At 37.9% G+C, this 25,114-nt stretch overlaps 1 protein-coding gene across 1 annotated transcript in view; it reads right to left on the bottom strand.

Moving 5' to 3' along the window:
* Positions 1-23,211, bottom strand: part of pth1r (parathyroid hormone 1 receptor) — a 135,064-nt gene extending 111,853 nt beyond the window's left edge. Inside the window, exon 1 of the mRNA XM_036519555.1 lies at positions 23,050-23,211. Within this exon, the coding sequence (XP_036375448.1) occupies positions 23,050-23,211 (162 nt within the window). The remainder of the gene's footprint in view (positions 1-23,049) is intronic.
* Between the last annotated feature and the right edge of the window lie 1,903 nt (positions 23,212-25,114).

The raw sequence follows: 25,114 nt of genomic DNA on the forward strand, positions 1-25,114 counted from the left end.
GAATGTCGTGACAGAGAGCAGTCTGTCCCTTATTCTGTGAAGGTGTTGTAGCAACGTATCACGTACCACTGGGAGGTGAGAAACAGGCCGTCTTTGACAAAAGTGTGAGGCAAACAGATGCTCCAACACCTAGCATTAACCTCTGAGGCACGCCGAGTGATCCCCTCAATATCTTTCCCACAGAGAGGTCCTCCTGACAAGCTGTTAGAGTGCACTCATTCCAGGCGACGACTTGGAGCCAGGACAGTGAGCAAGAAGCGAGAGGGTTGTACATTCTGAGAACACATGCTGTGATGTGCTAAAACACCCTGCCCTGGCCTATACCAGCACACTGCCATAGCTGTCTTTACAAATCTCCTGCCGAGGACTGAGAAGAGAAACATCACGACTTTGCACAGCGCAATTAAAGTGGGATGACAGAAACCAGGAGGGTGTGGATGATGTTGAAACATCAAGGGATTGAGGGTTAGCAGTGGATACCATTTTGCAGCTTGTTGTTTTTTTTTTCCCTTGAGCAAACGTTTTTGTCACGAGTGTGCAAAAATTACTACTCAAACACAGGAAATGGAAAAGTAGAATAAATTATAAGTTTTCATAGCACACAAGCTTTTCAATAATGTTGGCTCTGGAGTACAGATGAATACATGTCAAAACAGACATAGATTATCACACTCTATCTCAAATTTATCTTGAAATATTGTCACTTACTGGCTTAGCAGATACCCCTGTTTGGAGCAACCTACTTCTCTTACAGTTATAATGTCATCTACTGTTACAGCTGAATATTTACAGAAGCAATCCAGGTTTAGTACTTTTACTCAAGGGTAGAATAATTGTTCTCCACCTAGGATCTGAGCCTGCAACCTTTAAGGCTTGGGTGGACAGAGGGTGCATTTCCTTTATCTGTATTCCTTCAGCTGTTTTTATCCATCACGGGTGTGGTTAATACAGAAAGTGATACACAAAGCCAGAAGTGAATGCACTATGGATGGAAAATTGATGATGTTCCAAAGCATGGTTTCAGGAAAAACGTGCTTACCTCAAACCTCAAATGCTTGCTTACTTCCTTTAAATCTGTCATACAGTCATCTCTACATTTATCAAAGGAGACAGGAAGCTGAAAAAAGAGTTCTTAAATTTCAATAAATATCTTATTAATTATGATATTTTGTCAAGAAATAGATATTTTTCCTAAGTTTTATTAACAGTAAACACACCACATGCAATTATATTACAACAATAGTTATGACATTAGGAAACAGTAAAAGCTTAAAAAACAGTTAAATATAATCTTATGAAAATGAATAAGAAGTTTTTAAGATTATAATGAAATTCATGCAACATTGCTGCAACATATTTTCATCTTGATCTCTGTTGAACTGTGATTTCCAGATGGAATCCAAATGTAAGTTTTCAAAGCATATGATCAAGGAATAGTTTAAAGGAGAGAGGGCTCAGATACATTCCAACTGCTTTGAGGTAATCTGAGAAAAAAGAAAAATACATTCACTGTCATGACAAGAATAATACTTTTGCAGCTTGACTCATGTGGAGAAAGACCTGCTTCATCTAAACTGGATTAGTTTGATTAAAAAGTGTGGTTTACTTACTTAATCGCCAGAATTTACACAGACTTCACCGCCTTTCTGTGTGCACAAAAAACTGGGCGTTTTCATTCATGATATGCACCAAAAAGTGGAACATCTTTAATTTGTGTGGGGAATCTGGGTAACATACCATTTTAGACCATACTAGAACATGTGCCTTTCTCCATCCTTTCATGTCCCATATTTGACAGTGAATCCATAAGTAAAATGCATCCCATCTGTCATATAAAATGTAATATGTGTATACTATTCATGGGTTGTGTTTTGCTGTTTGGCTGACGTTATTTTTATGAGGCGTATTAAGGTTTGCAGCTTTACTCTTAAAAGGGATCCTTAAAACCCATTCCAAATATTTTTGCCAATAATAATGATAGAGTAACTGTTGGCAAGGATAAATTTGCCATTTGAAGTTATGGAAAATCATGTGACCATATGCTATAGGTTTTCATGGGCAGTGTATGTCAGGGAAGCGGGAAAATTTTATTCAGAATAAATAGCATTGGTCAAAATCATATTTATGTAAATGTATACTAATGTATGTTTTAGCACTGCTTGCAAAATGTGTTGACAAACATTTTACACTGGAATGGGGGACATGAAAATGTTGTTTCTGTATGTGAAAGATCATGTCTGTATCCATACATGTTTCTATCTAATGAAACCAACTATATATCCATACATTTTTACATCCAATAAACCTGATTATTTAAGCCTCTTCACTGTGGCATGCACGATAAAATGTTTGCTGTATTTTAAAACCTTTTAAAAACTTTATTTTGATGTGAACAGAGTTCATTATTTTGGGCCAGCTACATAGCTGTCACAACCCAGACAGAAAAGCTTTTATTTTTCATGCCGTTAGGCGCCTGAAGTGCTGATCCAATGATCAGTGTTGTGGAAACTGCAAGAGAGGGACCCAGGTTCATGCCCCTGGCTCAAAAATGATGACATAAGGAGCAGCTTACTAGTCCGACCAGACACATATAGCGTTTTAAATTAAGTCTTGTCTTGGAAGCACAAAATGTTCCCTTCGTTGTTTGAAGTTAAAATGTTTTAACCCATTTTCTTCCTGAAACATGCAAAGAAGGTTATGTTTTAGGAGATGCTATAATCAGACATAAATGTTTGAGAAATTAAGATTCAGCTAGATTTATTTTTAATGCAAGATCATTTTACATACAGTATATAGTAGAACTATTATTTGCTTTGTGAGTTTCTGAAATTCGATGCATTACAGGAAGTTATTTCACTCTGTGTCCTCTCCACTGCACCGCATCATTGGTTTCAACTGCTCCTTCTGCTGGTCAAGCTAACGCTACTCCCAGCAGCAGCGTCATTCTCGTCTCCATGTTATCTCCCTTCAAGTGGTAACCAAGTGAAGCCCTGCATGTAGCTCATGCTGTGCGTCAGATGCAGGTGGCATGGTTGCATTCGGTAAATGAATGAAAAGAACACAGAGAGCTCCAGACTAGAGCTCAGTTTTCAATTTCGCTCCAGCCCTTTCCCACAACATTTCATCCCATAACATTTCATCCCACATCTGTCCACACCCATCCTATGTCACCCCAGTCCCACAATCTTACAAAAAAAGTCCCATGCCTGCCCACAATAGATTCCAATCCCAGCAAGCTCACAGCTCACATTTGCATTTTTATCCATGTTCAAGCAATGTAGTATTAAGGGGAAAAAACTGAACTCTTCTTCTAGGCAAGTGCTGATGATGAATATAAGGCATTTTTCATCTAATCATGAAGATTCCATTGTCAAGCTGGAAACACTGGTGCTGTTGATTTCATGGACGTAAACTAGCAGCATGCCTTAATACTGTCTTCAGTAGGATTACTGCACGATGTCGATAAGCACTTTGCTTACAGTTTGATGCATAAGGAAAGCACCATTAAATTAAGATGTAAAAATGCATTATAGAAAGTATCAAAATGTTCCCTTTTCATTGAAATTGAAGAATGCATTGCAGTAGGTGATGTAAGTTATCCTGAAGTCTGAACTAATAATGGGAAAGGAAGAAGCAAAATTATCGGGGATTATTTTGCTATTATTTGCAACATTAAATTTATTGTATAAGTAGTCAGCCCAGTAACTCCAACTTTTCTGGAACATGAATTTGTCCCATGACTGCAAATATTTGGTTGGGATGCGCAGGACCTGGCACATCCCAATTCATTTTCAGGGTTCCAGCCCAAACCACCTGAACTAACAGCTGGCATTATAATAAGAGAGTACTCACCAAAATGCTATTCAATGTGGACGTGGTGGCTAAAAATGTGCTCGCTAGCTGGACATTTTGTTCTCTTGTATTTGGGTTGGAAAAAGGGTTACCAGTATAGTTTAAATTTGATTTGGCAGTAATTAGTTTGGTTTGGAGGATTTAAACTCTGAAGACAGCTAGGAATTGGCTTTAGGCAGAAAATATATTTTAAAAGATTATTGTAAATGAATGAAATGTTATTGCATTGTACATTCCATGTGTCTAAGCATGATAGCATAAGTATAAAACATATGAGAAAATCCTTTGTTGTAAACCGAGTTACTGTTTTCATAGGCCGAGATTGACATGTATTTCAGTGAAACCCTTTATTTTTATTGAGTGAATATATTGATATGAATAGTATGGGGTCGGTATACCCAGTGCAAAAGACTGTTTATTGATCATTTGTCATGATCCTTTCAGAGGCAAGTAACATTAACAAAAGGAAGATGGATGAGAATCCATTTTCAGAATGAAAGGACCTGCCTAAGAAAATGCACTACATGTTTTCTCTAAACATGTATCCTGTGGGTACTTTAGAAATAGGAAAACAAATCTGGATCAACTCCATGAAATCCTTAAATTGGTCTGAGTTAAAAAAAAAAAAAAAAAAAAAAAACACACACACACTGGTTGATTGCTACAAATATTAATTTTCGGTGTCATTAATCTCTGTGCTTTGATTTCGACAAATGAAAAATGATTTTTAGGGCTTTTATGTTTTTTTTATGCTTAATGTCCTTTAAACACCCCCCAGCTCTCTCTCTGTCTCTCTCTCACTCTCTCTCTCACAAAACTCGTACACACACACACACACACACACACATTTACCAAAATCCCAAAGGATAAACACAGACCCAGATTCAACCACAATGCACTTCGTACTTATTCAGTGATAACTGAAATCAAATTTCTAATCACATGAAGAACAATATGTAATAATTGTTTAGTTGTTACTCAAACTTAAAGACAAAGCAATTGTTTGAATGAGGCCCACAGGCGCAGCAAAGTATATACTGATAGCCTGTAGCCACAAATGATGTATATGCACAAGAATGCAGGGCTTTTATTGATTTTTTTTTTCTGACATGTAATTTTATTCAGCTGTTCGTTCATTGGACAGCAGAGGTATTGTGTGTATTTTGGTTGTTGTTTGGTTGAATTAAGTGTCACGTTGAAATGAAATAAGTGAGCAGCATTGGGGGTTGTGCTTACTGGTACCACTTGTTATAGTAAAGCACCCTCTCCCTTTACCCAAAGATAGGGATAGTTGTAGATTTTCTTGTAGATTAGTGCCCTCTAGAGCAGGGTTTCTTTACTCCCTCCACCCCACTGCATATTGTCAAGCTAATCTCTCAATCAGTCAAAGAATTGAAAACATGCATCTGAATAGTTCCACATCAAACAAATTGTAACAAACTGAATCACAAATGAATGAAAATTAATTTCATGAATTTCACAATTAATTGTTTCTGAATTCTTTGCTTTCCACAAGCCTTTAGTTTCTGTTCACACTTTCATAATTTAGGTGTGGGCACATCTATCTATCTATCTATCTATCTATCTATCTATCTATCTGCCACTTAGAGAGCTGCAATATTGGCTCAAAAGAAAGCAGCATGTTGGCAAAGCCCCTTGCTGGATCTGAAGCCATGGAAGTCCTATCTGAAGCCATTGCAACTGGGGCAAATTTTGTCACCAAAGCTGAGACCATGGCCTTCTGCTAATTTGCAATTTGTGATACCTCATCATCAAACCCACTGTGCAAAGCCAAAAGGATCCTTGTGTGTTAATAAGCTCCATCTGGTTCTTTGCAAGAAGACCACTGGGCTTTTTACAAGTAGAAGCAAGACGTGTAATTTGATTTTTTTTCTGGTCTATATAAATTGGTAGAGAGCAAAGAATGTAAGGCATGCGATGAAATGTATGTTTTTTGAACACATGCATTATCTGAGTGCAGCTGTTTCTTTAAGGCTTTTTTTATCATCCCCTTGACATGAATGTTGCCTTGGGGAGAGCAAAGGAATTCATCAAGGCAACATCAATTTAAAGCTCAGTAATTCAGTCATCTTAATTAAGGAAATAATTGGAACAACAAGGGTGATTAGCAAAACTGCTAGCTCTTGATGCAGCTATTAATGGACCAAAAGTGTACCAATCAAAGTTAACAAGCTGCATGTGTACATATTTGCTATTTGATTTATTACTTTTTCAATTTATTTTTGTGCATGAAATTATTTACATAAAGGCAGTCATATGACAGCTAAATGATGGGATGTTGTTTTAAGGGTTTTTCTGTGCTTTGTGTAAATTGTGGGAACTATGAAAACACCATGCAAATTGTTTGACTGACAGGTGATGACAGAGAACAACTCAAAAGATGGGATTGCTGGGTATGAAGGAAGGGGCTTGGTCTTTAAGGTTTATTTTTACTGCCATTTTCTAGATAAGCAAAATTGTGCTTTTAAATTTGTCTCTTGTTGCCGCCTTTACCCTGACGCTCATTGTGCCGTTTGAAGTTGTTGAAGTTTGCCGTTTGAAAGTATATCGTATTAGTTGCCCTATAGGCTGTAATTGTACAAATCTGAGTACTGTGTCCTCAAACAGACCTTGCTCTCAGCTGAGAACTGTCTCATTGTGGAACTGTACACCTCCTGTCCCCGTACTGTCGCTGTACTTACTGCATGCACTTTTGTAAGTCGCTTTGGATAAAAGCGTCTGCTAAATAAATAAATGTAAAATGTAAAATAAGCAGAACCTGAGCCACTGTACAAGGAGTGGCCCTGGATGTCAGTGACAAACTCACTACTGTGTTGCTTAGGAGATTGACTTTGCTGATACTGTGATCCTGGTTCAAAAGGAAATATGGCCATGGTTGTGGACTTGCCTTGTTTTTCATAATTTTCTTAAACCTAAGGGTTTAAGCGTAAACATGTATACCTCTATTTGATTATATTGAATTGATTTTTTTCTTTAAAGATTGAGGGGAGAGGAAATCCAATGTGCTGTGTGTCAAATCCTAAAATGTATTATTTTCCATCACTAAATAGAGACAGTTTCCACTTGTTTTATTTATAATATGTAGCATGTATCTCTGACAGAAGAGTAACATTTAAATGGTATAATTATCTATTCACAGCTGTTGAATTGCAGAGCATATGCCTTAAGCCATATCATGGAACCTAATATTTCAGCTTCATGAGAAGTGATAGCAGGCACCTATATGATACATCTGACAATTATAATGCAATCAAAGTGAAGGTATGAAGACACCATCCATTGGTGTCATTGGCTTCTGACTCTGTTCCTGTGTGTGTGAGTGTATGCGTCTTTGCAATAACACCTAGATAATCAATAAGTTTAACAATTTTTTCAGATTTCTTGTAGTGCCTTTGAGACTGTAGTTTAACATCAATGTTAAATGTATGAACAAATACATATAAAGGTAATTCCAAGTCTGCTAAAGATAATTATCTATTCTCTAAATGATCAAAAGTATACCATAGATATTTTTGTCCTGTTTAACTAAGAAATGGTCTTAAATTCTTCAAATGTGGAACAAAGTGCAGTTATGCAGTATTTTGCATTTCCCACAGTGCTTCAGTAAATAAGATAAAGAAAATTATTTATGTATGACATGAATTTTGTCATAGCCCAGTCAATAGTATGAATGAAAATCAAATGTAAAACAATAGCTTGACATATAGTAATAATTTGGAGTGTCCCCGTGACATTTGGCACTCTGACACCTGCAATGCCATAATGCAGCCGTTGTTTGGTCACACACTGTCTGGTCTGTCAAGAACTGCCTGAATAATAGAGGCATTGCCAGTTTGAATTAGGTGCCTGTCAACCAGCAACATATTTATTTTCTGTATTTATTCAATGTAGAATTAACTAATGAGTGTCACATACCATGTGAATGAGCCTAAAAGAATTAATCTAAGCAGATGTCATTATTGTCACATGCAGGTTAAACAGCATTGGAATACGGTTGATTCTGCTCCTGTATTTTTGATCACTGTATGTAGATTATGCTCACTGGCAACAGTGTGGCACAGTGGTAAGGCGCAACACTCATAACCCATGGGTTATTGGTTCAGTTTCCAGCAGTGCCACTGCCATAGTACCTTTGTAAAATGTTGATAACTGAATACTGAATTGCCACAGTAAAAATATCTGTATAAATAGTAACATGTAAAAATTGTAGTATTGTATTTGTAATGTGTATAATTATTCAAAACTAAATTCTAGAATGTCACATTTGCCTTGGCTAAACTCACTTTTAGCACACATTGATAAGCTAATCATAACCTTGTCTCTTCACAAGAGTCTTAGCCAATTAGCTAGCCACCTTAGCTAATTAGATTTTACTTAGTACGTACTTGTAAAAGGCCTAGTATTTGCTGCTTAAAGGAAGTGTTCCAACCTTTCTCCTTCTTCTTTCATAGTTAACTATGCAAACAGTAGCAGAATTTGCAATGCTTCTACAAAAAGCAGGCTAATAGATTGAACTTGATGATATTGTCTTGTCAACAACACTGCAAGGGCCATACCACAGAAAGGAAGGGGATTTGCATTGTTTTTTGCTAACTAATGATAGTTGATGATTTTTTTCAAAATGCATATTCATCAAAATAGGCATAAAAAATAACTGACTCAATTCCAAGTACATGTAAAAAAATGTTGGTGGGGGTGATGTGAACTAAAGTTTTGCCCCCCCTTCAGTAGTAGGCTCAGTTGTCTGTGGTTGGTTTAGTTAAGTGAGACCCATTATATTTTATTGTCGCTTTCCTAATTGAAAGTGTTGCAGAGCAACAAAGACGGTCTCATACTGTGGGCAACACACAGTCTCAACAGGTTGACTCCCAGAGAACTGCAGCACAGTGAATGAGTCACCTCCCGACCGATTATTTTTAGCAAGACCTGCTTCACCCTGGCATAATATGAAGGAACCTCTCATTTTCTTGACAACTCCCGACACAGATCCCCCACAGGGGAAAAAAACAACTGAGTAACAACAGATAAGACAGAGGAAGAGTAGGAAGTTTACTTCAACGACCAGATGGTAAGGGGAAAAAAAAAAAAAAACACAATATGTGTTTCAAGCCACCAGTTCATTACAAACTCCACAGACTGAACTCAAATTGATTCTGGCAGCTTTAGCCTGTGGCCCCCGATGCTATCCATAATTCGGTTGAAAAAAATGCAGCAGCCACCAATAATCAGGTTATAGATTATACAGTTGGAATGGAGGTATCTAACCAGCAAAGATGCATCAAGTTTTGAATGACAGGGGAAAGAAAAGAGAGCGATGTGGGAATTAGGCTGGTGATGCACCAATGTCTGATCTAATTAACCTCTCACAGGGATATATTCCAGTCAACAGTAATTATGTGTGAAACCTCCTGCCTGACAACACTTGTGCTTACAGTCTTACTCTTATTTGTATCTTAGGTGTACACGATCCTGCACATCTGCTTATAGTGACTATAGTCCATTTGGGAAGAATTAAACACATTTTCACCATCACTTCAGAGTTGCATGCTATTTACTTTTGTATTTTTTAATTCAACTTTATTTTTTGTATTTGAATTTGAATTTACTTTTGTACATTCCATGGATGCACTTATACTTTTTTGTCATTTCTCAACCAATATGGTTAATTTTGCATCATTTCTAGCAAGCAACAAAGGAAAGCTTGGAAGGGAAAGCTGCAATAACATTGAACTGAGGTACGTCCATAATAACGAAACCATTTCAATTCTTGGCGTGATTTCACTGTTGACCTTAATAGCCTTTTTTCTGAATATCAAAGTCTATCTTTTTAAAAAGTTGCAGCCAACATGCATATGTATGAGGAAAGGTTGACACACGCAATCATGGTGACTCGGGAGCAGACGCTGTCATTCGCCCTGCCAGAGGCTGCTACACTTCCATTTTGGGTCCTGATGTGATAGCTCACACACACACACACACACACACACACACAGAGAGAGAGAGAGAGAGAGAGAGAGAGAGAGACACTTGTGTGAAATGTTTCTTCATCATTTTCATAGGGCTGTGAACTGCATCATGAAATAATTCAGCTGTAACTCAAACTAAAATTTTTTCCTCATCCTGACAGGACCCTCTGAGTGATTGTATTCCACTGAGAGACATTTCGTTAACACTTTTGTTCTTCCCAGTGCAGATGTTAATTTGACTTGAATTCAAGAGCACTTCACTTTTTCTTTTTCAGAAATGGGTCCTAAATCCAAGATTCAAAGCACTGTTTACTGTAATTGCTGTGTAATCAGTGAGCTTCCACGTTTACATTTAAACACACTAATGCTTTTATACGTCATAAAACAGGGTGAACGTTTAGTTGTTGCACTCTGTGGGCATTTAATAATTTACATGAACTTAAACTGATGTTTGTTATTGTCCTTTTTACCCTCGTGTGAGAAAATAATAGTTTTTATAGCATTCTGCCACTGGGGAATGTCCTTTTGGGCAGGAGCTGAGGCATGGTGGTTAGGCAACTGAATTTATGACCAAAAGGTTTAACTCCAACTGCGCCTGTACCTTTGAGCGTGGAACTCAACCTGAATCACTGAAGGAACCACTAGTTTCATAAATGGATGATATGTAAGTTACCCTGCATGAAGGTATCTGTAGAGCAAACACGCGATGCAATGTTTGTCATTAAGACTTATTTCACTCACTTGCGGAGGCTACAGTGGCTTGGCGTAGCACTGGAACGCTCACAACCGCATCCTGTGAAAAGGAACTGTGAGGGTTTTGATGAAGACCTGCACATTCCTCAACACACTAAGGGCCTCATTTATGTCTCATCAGAGTATCTAGGCATGCTGGCTTTTACTCAACACTTATGTGTCTTGGCAGAAAAACAAAGATTCTTTTAACTTTCTTTTTTTTGTCTTCTGAATTACAGTATATTACAAAAAAAAATAAGCAGTGTGACAGCACTGTGGCATTGTGGTGTAGTGGTGAAGCGCAGGGTTCGTAAGGTTGCTGGTTCAGTTCCCTGCTAGCATACAGCTGTTGTACACAACACCAAGTCTAACTAAGTTCACACATAGTTCTTATATAAAGCTTGTTCTTATTTGTTCTTACATACATTTTACCAAACCTAAATTCAAAATGAACTTTTGCACTTCAATAAATACATTGTCCTACTGTTGGCTAGATGGTTGGAATAATGATCTTAATAGTCTGTTTATGCTTCCAAACTTTGACCATTATCTTCATTATATATAATTATAATTCTATAATTATTGTATATAATTTTTCCCCACATGGTTAGATGGTGATAAGAGCATAGTAGTAATAGCAATAGTGAATTCAATAGGACAACATTAGCAAACAACATCATATTCAGACATCAAACTTAGTTCATTTAATTTAAATTTAGTTCAGCTTAATATACTCTGAGAAAGAATTTGAATTGCATTTTTAGCTAAATCAAACTGAATCTGAGTTATCCTGAACTTTATTCATTTCTCAGGTATTATAGAACAGCTAGGTTTGTGCTGAGTGTGTAGTGGGCTGTCAGGGTCTAAGAATGTTTATACTGAAATGCAGTGATGGATAATAGACTGCACTATTTTACAAAAGAGAACTGTTTCTTGAATGGAGTATTCAATTACTGTATTACAACTGACACAGACTGTTCGGATCCTTACTGTTTCATATTCCACACAACAGTATGGTTTGATAGGTGTGCAAAACGGCAAAGGTATGTGAGCAGTCAGTGAAAGCACACTCACATACATAACAAGTGCTCTATCCTGAGGACTATAACTTTCTTCCATGTTGGCCACTGTGCAGTGTTGTACCTGTAGAAAAAAAATAATACATAAAGTTTAATAACTTTTTGAATATATTTAGAGGAAGAATCATACCTCCGCTTCCTCCCACAGGTAATAGACACAAGCATAAAACTGAATCAATTACTTCTTTTTCACCTTGCGCTGCAGTTTCAGAATTCCCCCCCTCCTCTCCCTCTCCCATGTACTTGGGTTCCTCAATTAGGGGATCAACGTCCTGCAACACAGCAGAGAGGCTTAGAACAATCTTCCATCCCCTCTACTATCTCCAAAATGCCAGCTCACCTCTAATTCTGCATCTGTCTTTTAATCAACGGGCCTCTTCAACATGCACTCCCTGTAATGAATGTTGTCAGCGGGCACTTTGAGTCACTGTGGTCCGTAACTTTGTAATTTCTCTTTGAGTCTATATATATACGTGGAACACCCCTTGTGTACCTCGGCAAAGCGGTCTGCTGCGCTTATCTGCTCTCCAACTACACAGCATATGTTTTTTATCCCCTGATCAATCTTCTCCTAAATCATGCGGTTAATCTGCGTAGAATATCATCCACAGGGGCAGCTGAGACTCTCAAATGAGAATCAAAAAGATATAGTACCTCACTTATATTTTGTAGATCCCAGGTGATTTTTATCCAGATTTGCCCTAACTGATACACTCACCATATCTGGTGTTGCTATGTACCTCATCTGCGGGTAGCTGTCCAATATGCGTCAAATCTTTTATTGATCACAGCTGATTTCTTGTCTTGGGAATAGCCTGGATTTCATTTCTGGTTGTTCATGTGGAATGACACACTACATAACATTTAACCCATGAGCAATTAAAAATGCATTGCTGAGGTCTGCCAAACTGCTATGAGTGTTCTTGGAGGATTGTTCTTTTCGCAATTCACAATAATGCAATTCTCTTGTTTTCAGAGATCCTGCAACTATTACTTGACAACTCCATAATGTTGTTAGGAAACTATTCCCAAAGTGGCACAACAGCCTCTGGTTTTCCATCGGTCCTTAAAGCGATATTCCACTGGAAAATTAAACATTCGTTAAAGGCTTTCTTTCTCTCAATATAACTAATATTTGACGTCTGTCTTTTAGCAAAGAAATACAAAGTCCCGAGTCTCACTGTTTCCATCTGGGAGCAAAACTCATGATTGCATTGACTGGTTGTCAGTGTAGCTTGATCTGGTTCCAGGCAAAAGTCCCCCGATGTATAGTATCTTTGCTTGTAACCCTGAATCCTAAATGGTGTACTTCTCTAGCCAGATTAATTGTGAAACAGTGCATGCAGCCACTGTTTGAGACCATATTACCATTTTTTAAACTTTGCAGGAAAAGAAACAATGACTGGTCAGAAAATTCTTACCTCTGTCCAAATGATTGGGATGTTTCCACGTGTACTACTTTTAAGGTGTGTACCATGACCATGTATATCTTAATAATAATAATAATAATAATGATCAACTTACACATGCCATGGTGATCCGAATTGTATGGTACAGTGATATACAGGATATATCCTGAAAGAGTGGAAAAACACTGAATGAATTTTGGAACATCACATCAGTTAAATTTAAGGTAAAAATTTGTTAAAGGTTCAAAAGTATTTTCAGTGGTACCACAGGAGCAGGGACACCTACTTCTGCCTCCTGCAATGAATTAAAACCCTTCTGTATTTTTGGATTCTTACATGAAATCATACATGAAATGATGATACCTATTTTTATCATGATTAGACAACAATTTCATGTGCAAATTTCACTGCAGCCACAATAACAGGCATAGTCTCTGTTTGTTTGCTTCATTCTTAGATGCAGTTTATAAGTGCATCACCTAGTTTTATATCATTCATTTATTATACTGATTGCTGGGAAGGTACAGAAATAAACCATACTGCTGAAAGGACAACATTCATTTACTTTCCTATCATTTTTTTATGAAGAGCCATAGGAGTTACTGCCACTGAAATCATTTTAGAGGTTGTGTAATGTCTGATTTTTCAGACGTGGAGATACTTATATTTGTAAATTGTCAGAAGTCTACCTGAAAGGGAGACTGTTTGGAATTAAAGGATAATGGGTCATCAGCATGGGGAAAGTATATTTCATAATCTATATGATTTCCAAAAGACCAAATTGCATTGGCCTGTAAGGGTACTGAAATATGGGATAGAGTAAGAGTGACATCACATGTGGATAGAGGCAGTTTCATGTCTATTTGCCTCTGTTCCCCCCTACTGCCCGGCTTAGACATCTGGATCAAGCCTTATTGCTTCCACCGAAGGCTCAATTATCACTGCAAATACCAGAGGTGAGAGGTTCCCAGATTCTGGTGTAAAACATTGATCCATTTAATGCAGCTCTCCCTCAAGCCCAGATACTAAAGGCCTCTATGCTGGTAGGCCCACACCACCTTGCAGGACAATTTTTCAGCATCCAGGTCTACAGAGGAATTATGTGCCTTTTGTGCTATGTAACATCAGGCAAGAGTCTAATTTTGTCCGGACTGTATAAATTATCTTTGATGTGTTGTGGATTTCCATGAAGCCCTGAAATTCGGTTTGGTGATATCCAAGCAGAAAACATTTGCATCAATGGCCAACAATGATAATAATTCATGTAGTGAAATTAGGTTCCACTGGGTCTTTTTTTCCCCTCATCAAAGGAGGCAAGTGGAAGAAACTCTTGGATCACACTGTGAACCTATTACGTAACAGCTAACTGAGAAGACATGAGGCATCTTTTACAATAAATGTCAGGGTTTTGCATGCTGTCTTTTTGTTCAGTTTCTAACAAAGATGGTCATCTATGATTATGTACATATTAATATCTTTTCCTGTATTTTTTTCCTTTCCTTGTCTCTGTGTCTGTCGTTTCTGAAGATGTTTCTCTCCTAAAATTGATGCAAGATACTGTCCCAGTCATCTGGCACTGCTCTATGAACAGTAAAGAAGAATGTGGCATATAAGACTAGGAAGAGATTTGGCCTCAAAGCTTAAAAAGGCAAATTCTTTTTTTTTCTTTTTTTTGTCAAAACTTATTCATTATTTTCAAATTGAAATAAAATACACTGATATGGCAAACCTGTGAATAAGGATAGAAGCTTGTTGTGAAACTGAGATCTAACATGGCCTAGCATGCTGTTAATAAGCATTATGCCTTAACATTCATATGATTCATTTAGACGCTGTCGGTTATACAGAGGATTTGTGACAGTTACAAATAAGTAGCACTTGTTTTAAGGTCATATTCAATGCTGAGAACATTCAAAGCACAACTTAAGAGAATCAAAAAGCCTTTTTATCCCATTCTGCACTCCCATTCTTTGAGGAATTTGAGGAGATCTTAACAAATCGAGGCTGAATTGAGGGGGGAAAAGAGAAATAATGTGAAACAACAAAATTTACAATCATATTGTTTCCTTTGTCAAGAGTGATTCAATACCACCCTCATCCTTTTTTATTTAAATGATAGCCTTTAAACTGGATAATTAAGCATTTGAAATAAAATGGATTTTAGGCCATCTTTGAGGACTGTTAAACAAACTTTGAACATATGGCATTAAAGCAACTATGTTGAACCAGATCAAATTACACCCCATATGTATAACACTAAAAGATATAAACTTTTTATTTTTAGGCTACAGCATAAATTTGGATAATGTGACATCGCTTTCAAATAAAGAACAGATGGTAGGACATTGGTGTTATAGAATCAAATGATGTCGTGAAAAAAAAAAACCTCACAAAAATGCTAATACCACATTATTACCCTTACAATAACTGAAGTTCTTCAGGGTAAAGACTGTCTGTGATGTAACCCAGGCTCATAACTTTATTATTTAAATACAATAAATATGAGAACTGTACATTTGTGTATCTCTGTGAACAGAAAAAGTACATCCTTGGATTTTCAGAAGATCACTATTATGTAATCCCGAATGAAGCAAGACAAATAAGGTTTCTAGTCGTATGCTTGGTTCTGGCAAATTTCCTGCCATGTCTCATACAGTATTTACAATCCTGATAATGTCATAATACACATTAACACCAACAAAAACTGTGGCAACAATTATAGAGTTCTGTGGAAGCATAACCCATTACTCAAAGCTAAGCCACACTTCAATGACTTCAAGTCTCAAATTTGAAGTGTGCGGTATCTTTGAAGACCAATCTTAACAAGATCAATTCACTTGTGACATATAATGTTTTGGTCATATATAATGTCAAAATCAGTATACATACACATAAGTCAAATAAAATTGTGGTTGTCAAATATCTTCACATTAAGATTGAAATGATTAGTAAACTGGTTATGTGAATGGTTGAATGGTTAATGAATAAAATGGGTAGTATTGTGGTCCCAAACTTTTGGTTTTATTTTGTGTTTATGTGCAGACATGCCCCATTATTTTCAATAGGGCACAGTTGAAACTACTAGAGTCACATGCATTACTGTTCCAAGTGGGCTCATAGTCTACAATGCTTGTAAAATGTACTGTATAATAATAATTGCCACTCTTACATGTGGGGAAATGACCCACACATTTTGGATAGATTTTTCAACTGTACTCTGTGTTGGAGTTCTCACATAAGAGGACTATCCGTTTTAAAAGTTTATAGTGTAGTGTTGCCTTGTATTCAATAAATCAACAGTATGGCAATTTCCTATGTCCAGTTCATCATCAGACCTTACAACTCTGCACAAACTCTTTGCTCAGCAATGTCTGTCATCTGGCAGTTCCTCCCTCCTTGGGCACATTTCCAAAACTCACTATTTTCCCTCATTGGCCCCTCAGCAATGGAATGAACTGCTTGTAAATGTCAGAACTACACAATTGCTCACCATGTTTGACTATAAACATGTCTGTTCAGACTTCACCCTAGATCCTAGAACTTGAACCTGTACTGTGTGGAGCACTAAGAACGGAAGCACTCAAAACAACAGCCGGTGTGGCAGCCTGGACTTTTACCAGTCCTCAGTAGCCAACATTGTGTGACAGGTCTATTCCCAGCACACATGCTCACAATTTTCCAAAATTGTGCTATTAGTGTCTGGTCTGTACTGACACTCAGTCACACTCAAGCAATAGAGCATAACTAGAATGTTATCCATATCGTAAGCCATTAATGTGTCAAGGAATATTATTATTTCACACCTCTGAAACTCTATATATTTTTATATGAAAGACCGTATGTATAGTATGTAACATCATGTACAGTATACCCTAATGGAAATGCAGGGAATGGAAATTCCCTCATCTTTTTTATGTTAAGTACCACAGACAGCATAATGCATAATGAATCAATAAGCATAATGTAACTCATGTTAATCTGGCTGCCACACTTCTGAGATGATCATGACCCGAGTTTTGTACACTTCAATCCAGTGTGTAACTTAAAGATAATTAATTAAAGGAACTGTAAAAATGCTTCTCAAAAGCAACACTTGATTGGTTGACTGAATGTTACAGCCCTGTAATTTTGTGGTCGAATTAACAGTCTGTGGTAATAGCATTTCAGTGCTTTATATTTACTTTCAGGGCAATGCTTGTCAAGCATACAATAGTATTTTATTTGAGCATAATTTTGTGTTAATTACATCTTATATACTTTTTCTTCATAACAGAGACAAAAAACAAGACTTTTTTCAATACCATATGAATTCTTACTGTATGCATTCTTGCCCAAGCTGACATCCATGCATGATGTCACAACAGTGGTGTCCCACATGGGCCATTGCTGTTGTAGCCTTGAGCAAGATACTCAGCTAACCTGAATTGCTTCAGTAAATACCCAGCTGTACAAATGGGTGACATGTAAACTTCCGAGATGACCTACATAGTTTGCAAAGGACGTCTGGCTGAGTAAATAAATAATGTAATGCTCAGTGATGGCAATGACTGTAAAACAACCAAACCAAAAAAATCCATAACAATAATTAATGCAGTACTGTTTTTTCCTACATTAATACTTAATTCAGAATGTCTACTGAAAAGTCAAAATGACAAAGATCATGAGAAAGGTAAGAGAAAACATGTTACAAAATGAGCAAGATGTAAGAATTATCATGCCTTAATCTAAGAATTTCATTTAATTTAGAAAATGGTTTAAGAAAGCCACTAAATTTCACACAATGAACACATTTGCAATGCATATTCTCTGTGGAGATTGGACCAAGAGGTAGCGAGTTCTGTTGTAATTGTATTGTTCACCTTTACCCATGGGGCAGTGAACATGAATTCCATGAAAACTACTTTGCATAGGTAAGAAATGGGTTCTATATTTACATTTGAATGTATACATAATCAGCTTTCAATTCATATTCTGTGATTGCTCTGGAATAGGTGCTTGAAATGGTTGTTTTTTTTTTTTGTTGGTATTTTACCATTTAAACCAATCTAAAAATAGAATATAATTTTGTGCATATAAACAGGCATAAAAACACCATCATTTTTTAAATATGTAAACTTAAGCAATATAGATGCAAGATGTAGAGGCTTACATGCATTTTAATACAGATGTTCATTTCCACCATCTATTAAAAGATATCATAGTCACCCAGACACTCTCCTATACATACTGATCCCCAAAGTTTGGGGCTAAACTTTTTTTTGCATCTGTTGAAATGAAACAGTGACCCAGTGCACACCAAAGTGTCTGGCCTCTCTTGACCATAACATTCCGGCATTCTGCATTTTTATGGCCAGTTCCATATGCATTTCTGGCATTTTTTGTCTGTGTGATAAATGTTTATACCCATGGTCAATGGGGCATTGCCAGTAAGATGAACCACATCTTGACAGTGTGTGTGTGTGTGTATGTGTGTGTATCTGACTGTAGGACTACATTGGTATAGAATGATCACTTTGGAGTGCTGACCACAGGTCATGCAGAATTTGTGAATCAAATTCTTGGATGTAGAGAATACTCCTGCTCTAGTGAATGCTGTAAATATTTTGACTAAAAGGTTAGGCTCAGTCACAAATGCAGTTTTTCTAATCAGTCTAATTTATCAGGAGCAGCCTTAAAAACAATTTTTTTAACAAATCGATTGGGTGCCACAAACATGGAAAGTATTGTAATATCATGTGATTGTGTAGGGCTGTTAAAGCTGCTGGCAACCAGGATAAGCCTCTAGTGCAGGGGTGTCCAAACCACTTGTCCTGCATGTTTTAGATCTCTCCCTGCTCTGACACAGCTGATTCAAATGATCAGTTTGTTATTCAGCAGCTTCAGGAGTTCATAACGAGTTGATCATTTGAATCAGCTGTGTTGGAGCAGGGAGAAATCTAAAGCAACCAGGACAAGTGGCCCTCCAGGAGAGGTTTGGACACCCCTGCTCTAGTGTCTTTCCATCAGCAAACAGACTACGAAGGATTACCCTCATCTGTTCCCTGAAAAACTTCAGTTGGTTAAATTCTTGTCCTTCAATTTATGCTTTCATCCATAATTGATCTCATGTCAACCAACTGCCCTCAAACCCAGCAATTGTGTAGCTGCAAGAGTTTCATTGTCTGTTTTTGTGTCAGGCAGTCATTGCTTAACAAGCCACACCTGCTTGACTAATTGAGGGCCTATTGGATACAGGTGTTTGGCTAGAGAGCAAGGAAGCTCTTTGAGTTGGTGTTTGTGCAGTGTGTTCAGGGCTGGTTTGTTTTTTTGTTCTGTATTTTTAATTTGAGTTTTATTTTAATTGTACTTCTTTTGAACATTGTGTGCAAAGTGTTAGCCCACTTCTCTACACAGACACATGAAGGGATAATTAATTGGGCTGTTGAGCTGGCCTGCAAGTCAGGGTCTTCAAGGATAGAGAAGGTCCTCATTATTTTATCTTTTAAATTTAATTTGTGTTGGAGTATATTGCTGAAATATGTATTGACCAACCTTTCTGCAGATCACAGCCATTTCCACGCTGTAATTTTGAAATAAGTAGGCAAAGCATTTCCTGACCCAGAGTTGAGTCTGGATGGCCGGAAATTGTTTTCTAAAGCTACCTGGAGCTGCCTTGTGTTACATTAAGTCCCAACAATGTGAACTTAATTTTAGACAAACATTTCCATCAGAGAAAAAAATATACAAGACTAAATATAAAATTATGTTAAACAATATAAAGTTGTGTTCAGCTCCAGCGATACCTCAATCTAGTTGATCTATTGGCTCTTCCTAAGTGTTTTAGACACCCACCCATACATACACAAATTCTACATGTTCATCCCATTCCATAACACTCAAAATATTGACCCACTTTGTTACCGTCAGCAGGGTTGGAATGCAGTAGGAAGGAGAATCTCTGGATGTTAACAACAAGGGAAATCTGCATTCCAGTTTAGGTCTCAGATGGGATGGTTAAGAAAACACAAGTACCAAGACTAATTTACTTTGTTTATATTGCAGTCAAAATCATTCTTACAAGGGTAGTGTGACTTGCAGAATCACTTAAGTGCAACACATTCTTCCACTAAAGTTAGTGGTGTGTGGCAAGATAATGAAATAGCTTATGCATCAGGCAGTACAACTGTTTTAGCATATATGACTAAACAGCATTCATGCAAAGAGCCTTGAATCCACTAAAATGAAAAGCCCTTTCTACCTGAAAAGGAATGTGGCTTGCATCATGTAGCTGAGCAATTATTATTATTGAAGATTATGTGGTAAAAATGGTCATTTATTTTGCACTATTTTACACTTTGAGTAAAAAAGTATATATGTATATATAAATAATGTGTGTATGTGTTTGTGTGTATGTATGTGTACATATGTACATATGTGTACATATATATAATATGTATATATAAAAAGCTAATGACTACAAATGTTGTCAACCAGAGTTCAACAACTGATTTTATAGGCATGATTTAATTTGCTTTCTTGCCCATGAATATTGCTGTCCATGAATTCATGCCGAGTTGATCACAGACCACACAAATATTGCATGTCTATTATGATGCAAATCTAGTCATTTATGCAAATTTCTAAGTTTATTTACCAAATACAGTTGCTGGTTGTTACATTTTTATTTTCCTTCAGCTATGCTGCCAGAGTTATCCATCTTCACTGGAGCATAAATTGATCCCTTGTGGCATAAAAGCCGACTGATAAAAATTTATTCATTGCATGCTTTTAAGCCTTTAGAAATTCCACACGCTCAAAAAGTATAATGCATGATGAGGCATTGATCCTGCTGTTGTTTTCCTCCCTGTGCTCCGTTAACTGCCCGGGACTGTTTGTTGCTGGTCTGCAGAGTGCATTTCTTTGGCAGTATAAATAAACCAACTTCAAAGGATTGATGCTCAAAAAGCTATTGCACTGTAAATCTGCAGGAACTCAGGTGTCCTCAGGTGCAACCCTTCTCGACAAATCCATTCATGCTATGCCTGTTTTCCTCATGGTTTTTATTTATTTATTTATTTATTCATGCACTCAAGACACTCCATGAATTTATTCCTAATGTCTGGCTGTAGCTGCTGGGACTGTGCAATATTTGTCCTAAAGCAGTCCTCTCCTGGAGGACCCCTTGTCCTGCATGTTTTAGATCTCTCCCTGCTCCAACACAGCTGATTCAAACAGTCAACTCATTATGATCTCCTGAAGCTGCTTAATAACAAACCGATCATTTAAATCAGCTGTGTTGGAGCAGGGAGAGATCTAAAGCATGGAGGACAAGGGGTCCTCCAGGACAGGTTTGGGAAACGCTGTCCTAAAGCATATGTACTCAGATGTGACTGGATACATCTCTAAGGCTGTGACCCACAGGGGATGCTGTAGTGTATCTTTTGTTCTACCATATTGTTGATTATAACCCTGCGGTTCTGTGGTAGGGTGACCCTAATCTCTTTGTGCTTCTAATATACTTCTGTGCCTCCCCATTCCTAATACTGTGGAGCAATGTGGACACCATAAACACAAGTGAACTTTGAATATTACATGGCAATTGGGCAGCAGTGTTGCACAGTGGTAAGTGACAGAAGTTGTAACCGAAACTTTGCCAGTTCACTTCCCTGCTGGGACATTGCTGTTGTACCCTTGGGCAAGGTACTTAACCCAGAATTGCCTAAGTAAATATCCGGGTGTACAAATGGGTAACATGTAAAAAGAAAAAAAAAAGTACCCTAAGTAAGTCACTTTGGATCTGCTAAATGCCAATAATGTAATGTAATCATCATACAAGATTAGACACATGAAATAAACATCTTTTGTGTAACCCAGCCAGAGATATGGACAGTTCTGAGTAAAGCCATGAAATCGTCAGCCCCGATGCGATTCAGATTCACAGAATGAGGGAAACAGTGGGGTAGGTATCTCCGAGTATGAAATGGATGTTAAAATGGATTTTTATTCTGGCTCCATGCTTGAAATGAGGAGCCTTCAGAAAACAGACAGGCAGAGGGGAGCAAGGACATAATCAGTTTTCACAGATGGAGCTGATACTGCACTCATGTGGTTTGATGATGGCAATCTTGTCTCTAATGACCATTCCCCTTGTGAATCTGAAGATAAAATTGTTATCCTATGCTTTAATCAAAAGCATCCAAAAGAGAGATACATTACAAGAAAAGCAGAAATGTGAATGTAGCAGGATTCCAACATGCTTTCCAACTGTTGCACTTCAGCAAGCAAACTCTATTCTTTCCCTATTTTTAATATTACATTCTTTATTTACTTAGCAGACAACTTACAGCAGGGCAACTTGCACGTCATAAGTATTTACAAGTTATTCATTTATACAGCTGGATATTTATCGAAGCAATTCAGATCAGGTCCCTTGCTCAAGGGTCCAACAGCAGTATCACAACCTGGGAAAAAAACACGCAACCCTTTTGGTTACAAGTCCAGCTCCTCACCCACTACAGGTTTAAAGCTTCTGGTATGAAATCCAGATTAATTATACTGGCAGAAAGTCATCAGGTAGAAACCCCATCTATCCTACAGGATTACTGTCAATATCCCTAGGTCCCTTGTTGCATGGGTGAGCACAATTTGTGCTAAATCTGTGGAGGCCAATCACTGTGAGGGCGCCGACAGACAATCTCCCAGAAAAGCCGTCATCAGCCCATACGCCCACTGATGAAGCTGCAATCAATGCACTTGTGCTGGTCCAGCTAATCCACAACATGGCTATCTAGGAACCCTTTTTATCAGCCATTGTGACATGCCTCATTAAACACAGACGGATAATTAGTTTGCGCATGGCATGGGGGAGAGAAAGAAAAGAAACAAACACCACTCTGCGCGGAACAGAAAAATAGCCTCCCCCACGACGGGGGAGGCGAATGAGGCCTCTTGTTTTTTGTCCAAATGTCACCGATACTGAGATCTCAGTTTTTCAGCATCAGATGCCCGTACATCTGATCCACCCGCTGACGCGGGCGCCGGACATGACAGGATTGCCACGCAGGATGACTGTGACAGGCTGGCGGAGATCTGTCTGCAATTCGCCGAGCTGTCAGCCTCACAGGGCTTCAAAGCGCTCTGATTCGTGGGCCTGGCACGGGCGCCGCATCCCATTGTGGCATCATCGTAAGTGGCTGGCTATGACCTGTGTCACTTGCCACCGCTAGTTACCGGATTTGTTTAGACAACAGATTCAATGTGACACTTGGAGGGCAGTACAGTACCAGCGGTGAAAGCTCATGCAAAAAGAAGCCACCTGTATGGAGAAATTTTTGTCTTTTTCAGTTTTTATTGTTGAAAATAGCATCATATATTGACACAAGCTTTTAGACATGAGAATGGAGATATTCATTCTTGCTGTGAAGTTATTTCTTAACACAAAAACAAACAAAAAATTCAAGTATACATATCACATTTCACTTGTAAAAACCAATCAAACCTCAATACTTTTTAACTGTAGCATAGCATGTGACATTTTTTAACATCACAAATAAAAATGTATGCTTTGTGAATCTGTCCACATGGAGTAAGTGAAATTAACAGTTTAGCAAATTCTATAATTATGGTTTGGAGGGAACTGTTTGAAAAGGCTCCTTTGCCATGTAGCTGTAGAGCTTTTGCAGACTGAAATAAATGCTACATTTTCCATTCTCACCTTAAGGTAAGCAGCAGAGCAGCAATCTGACCCTATGGCATTCACCTAGGCAGCTGATAAATGCTAGAGTGTTTTTTTTTACTTGCTCACCTTCCGGTCAGAAGTCCCCTTTTCACTGAATGGTGGGTTTTAATGGGTGTTAGAAGGGAACACCAGTCAAAATCAAGCAGTTGATCTCTTTGATGATACAGTCAAATTGGGGGAAAAAAATCTTGTGGCTTGTAGCCCTCGTGGCATCACTGGGTCAGTGCACTAGGAGCCTTCCAGGAAAAAGTTATGACAGACGTAACATCTTGTGTTCCCCTCCGCACGAATGCCTCTCATTGCTTAAATATGGCAAGAATGCTACTTGCTGCCTTTGAGTGTAATGCTGGACTTCCACATGCTTGACATATTGCTGTTCAGTGATGTTACTTTGAACAAGCCCCCTCTCCCTAAGCTGCTTCCAGGAACAGGGCTTAGTCCTAGAATGTACATCAGTGGCATTTCTGTGAACCAGCGCTGGATCTTTTTACATCCATATATCAGAAGAACTCCATGAATGACTGTGTACAGAATAATCTTCCAGTATGTATTAATCATGTTCACAGCACAGCCAAAAGGTAGTTGCTTAATATCTTTTCTGGTTGTTTTAAAATCATTATGACAATTTTGAGAGATTTCCTGGACATAAGTGCAAGAGTGTGGAGCCATTCATCAAAAAAAAAAAAAAAAATCATCTTCTGCTTTATCATGCATGGAAATCAGACTGATCCAGGATCAGCAGAACACTGTGTTTGAACTATATGTCAACACCTCCGGTTCAAGAGCAGGGTACCCTGCTTTTACAGTAATCTGTGTTGTGATCTTGTGTCTGCCTCTGAGCGCTCAAACGCTCAAAGTCATTTCCCTGCATCACTTTTTAAATTTGGTCTGACATTTCCTGCAGGGATGAAAGATGCCCACAGACCCACAGATATTTCTCAAATGTATTTGCCAGGTTTTAACCCCTTTTTTTCCTCTTCATCATTCAGCTGATCCCAGGACAGTTGATAACTACTAAGACATGGAACAGCAAGGAAACATCAGTACATATGGCATATAAAGATACATTTTATTTATTAAAGGTCTCTAAACTATTTTAGATTTTATCTGAGAGAATCAGCCCAGTTGCAGTGTGGCCCCAGATCCTTGAGGTTGTTTGTTAGTGCTTGCATGCCAGATGTTCCCAATGCCAATAAAGAGAAACTACTATTTCATTAGCCTCTAACCACTTCAGCTACAACTGCAGTGTCCCCAGTCCCCTCCCCTACATTGGGGTTTATTCATCTTTAGCAGTACAATTAAAGAGGTATTCACTGCTGTGCAACACCACATATCCAG

Source organism: Megalops cyprinoides, chromosome 24, assembly GCF_013368585.1.
Source record: "Megalops cyprinoides isolate fMegCyp1 chromosome 24, fMegCyp1.pri, whole genome shotgun sequence".
Classification (NCBI taxonomy): Eukaryota; Metazoa; Chordata; class Actinopteri; order Elopiformes; family Megalopidae; genus Megalops; species Megalops cyprinoides.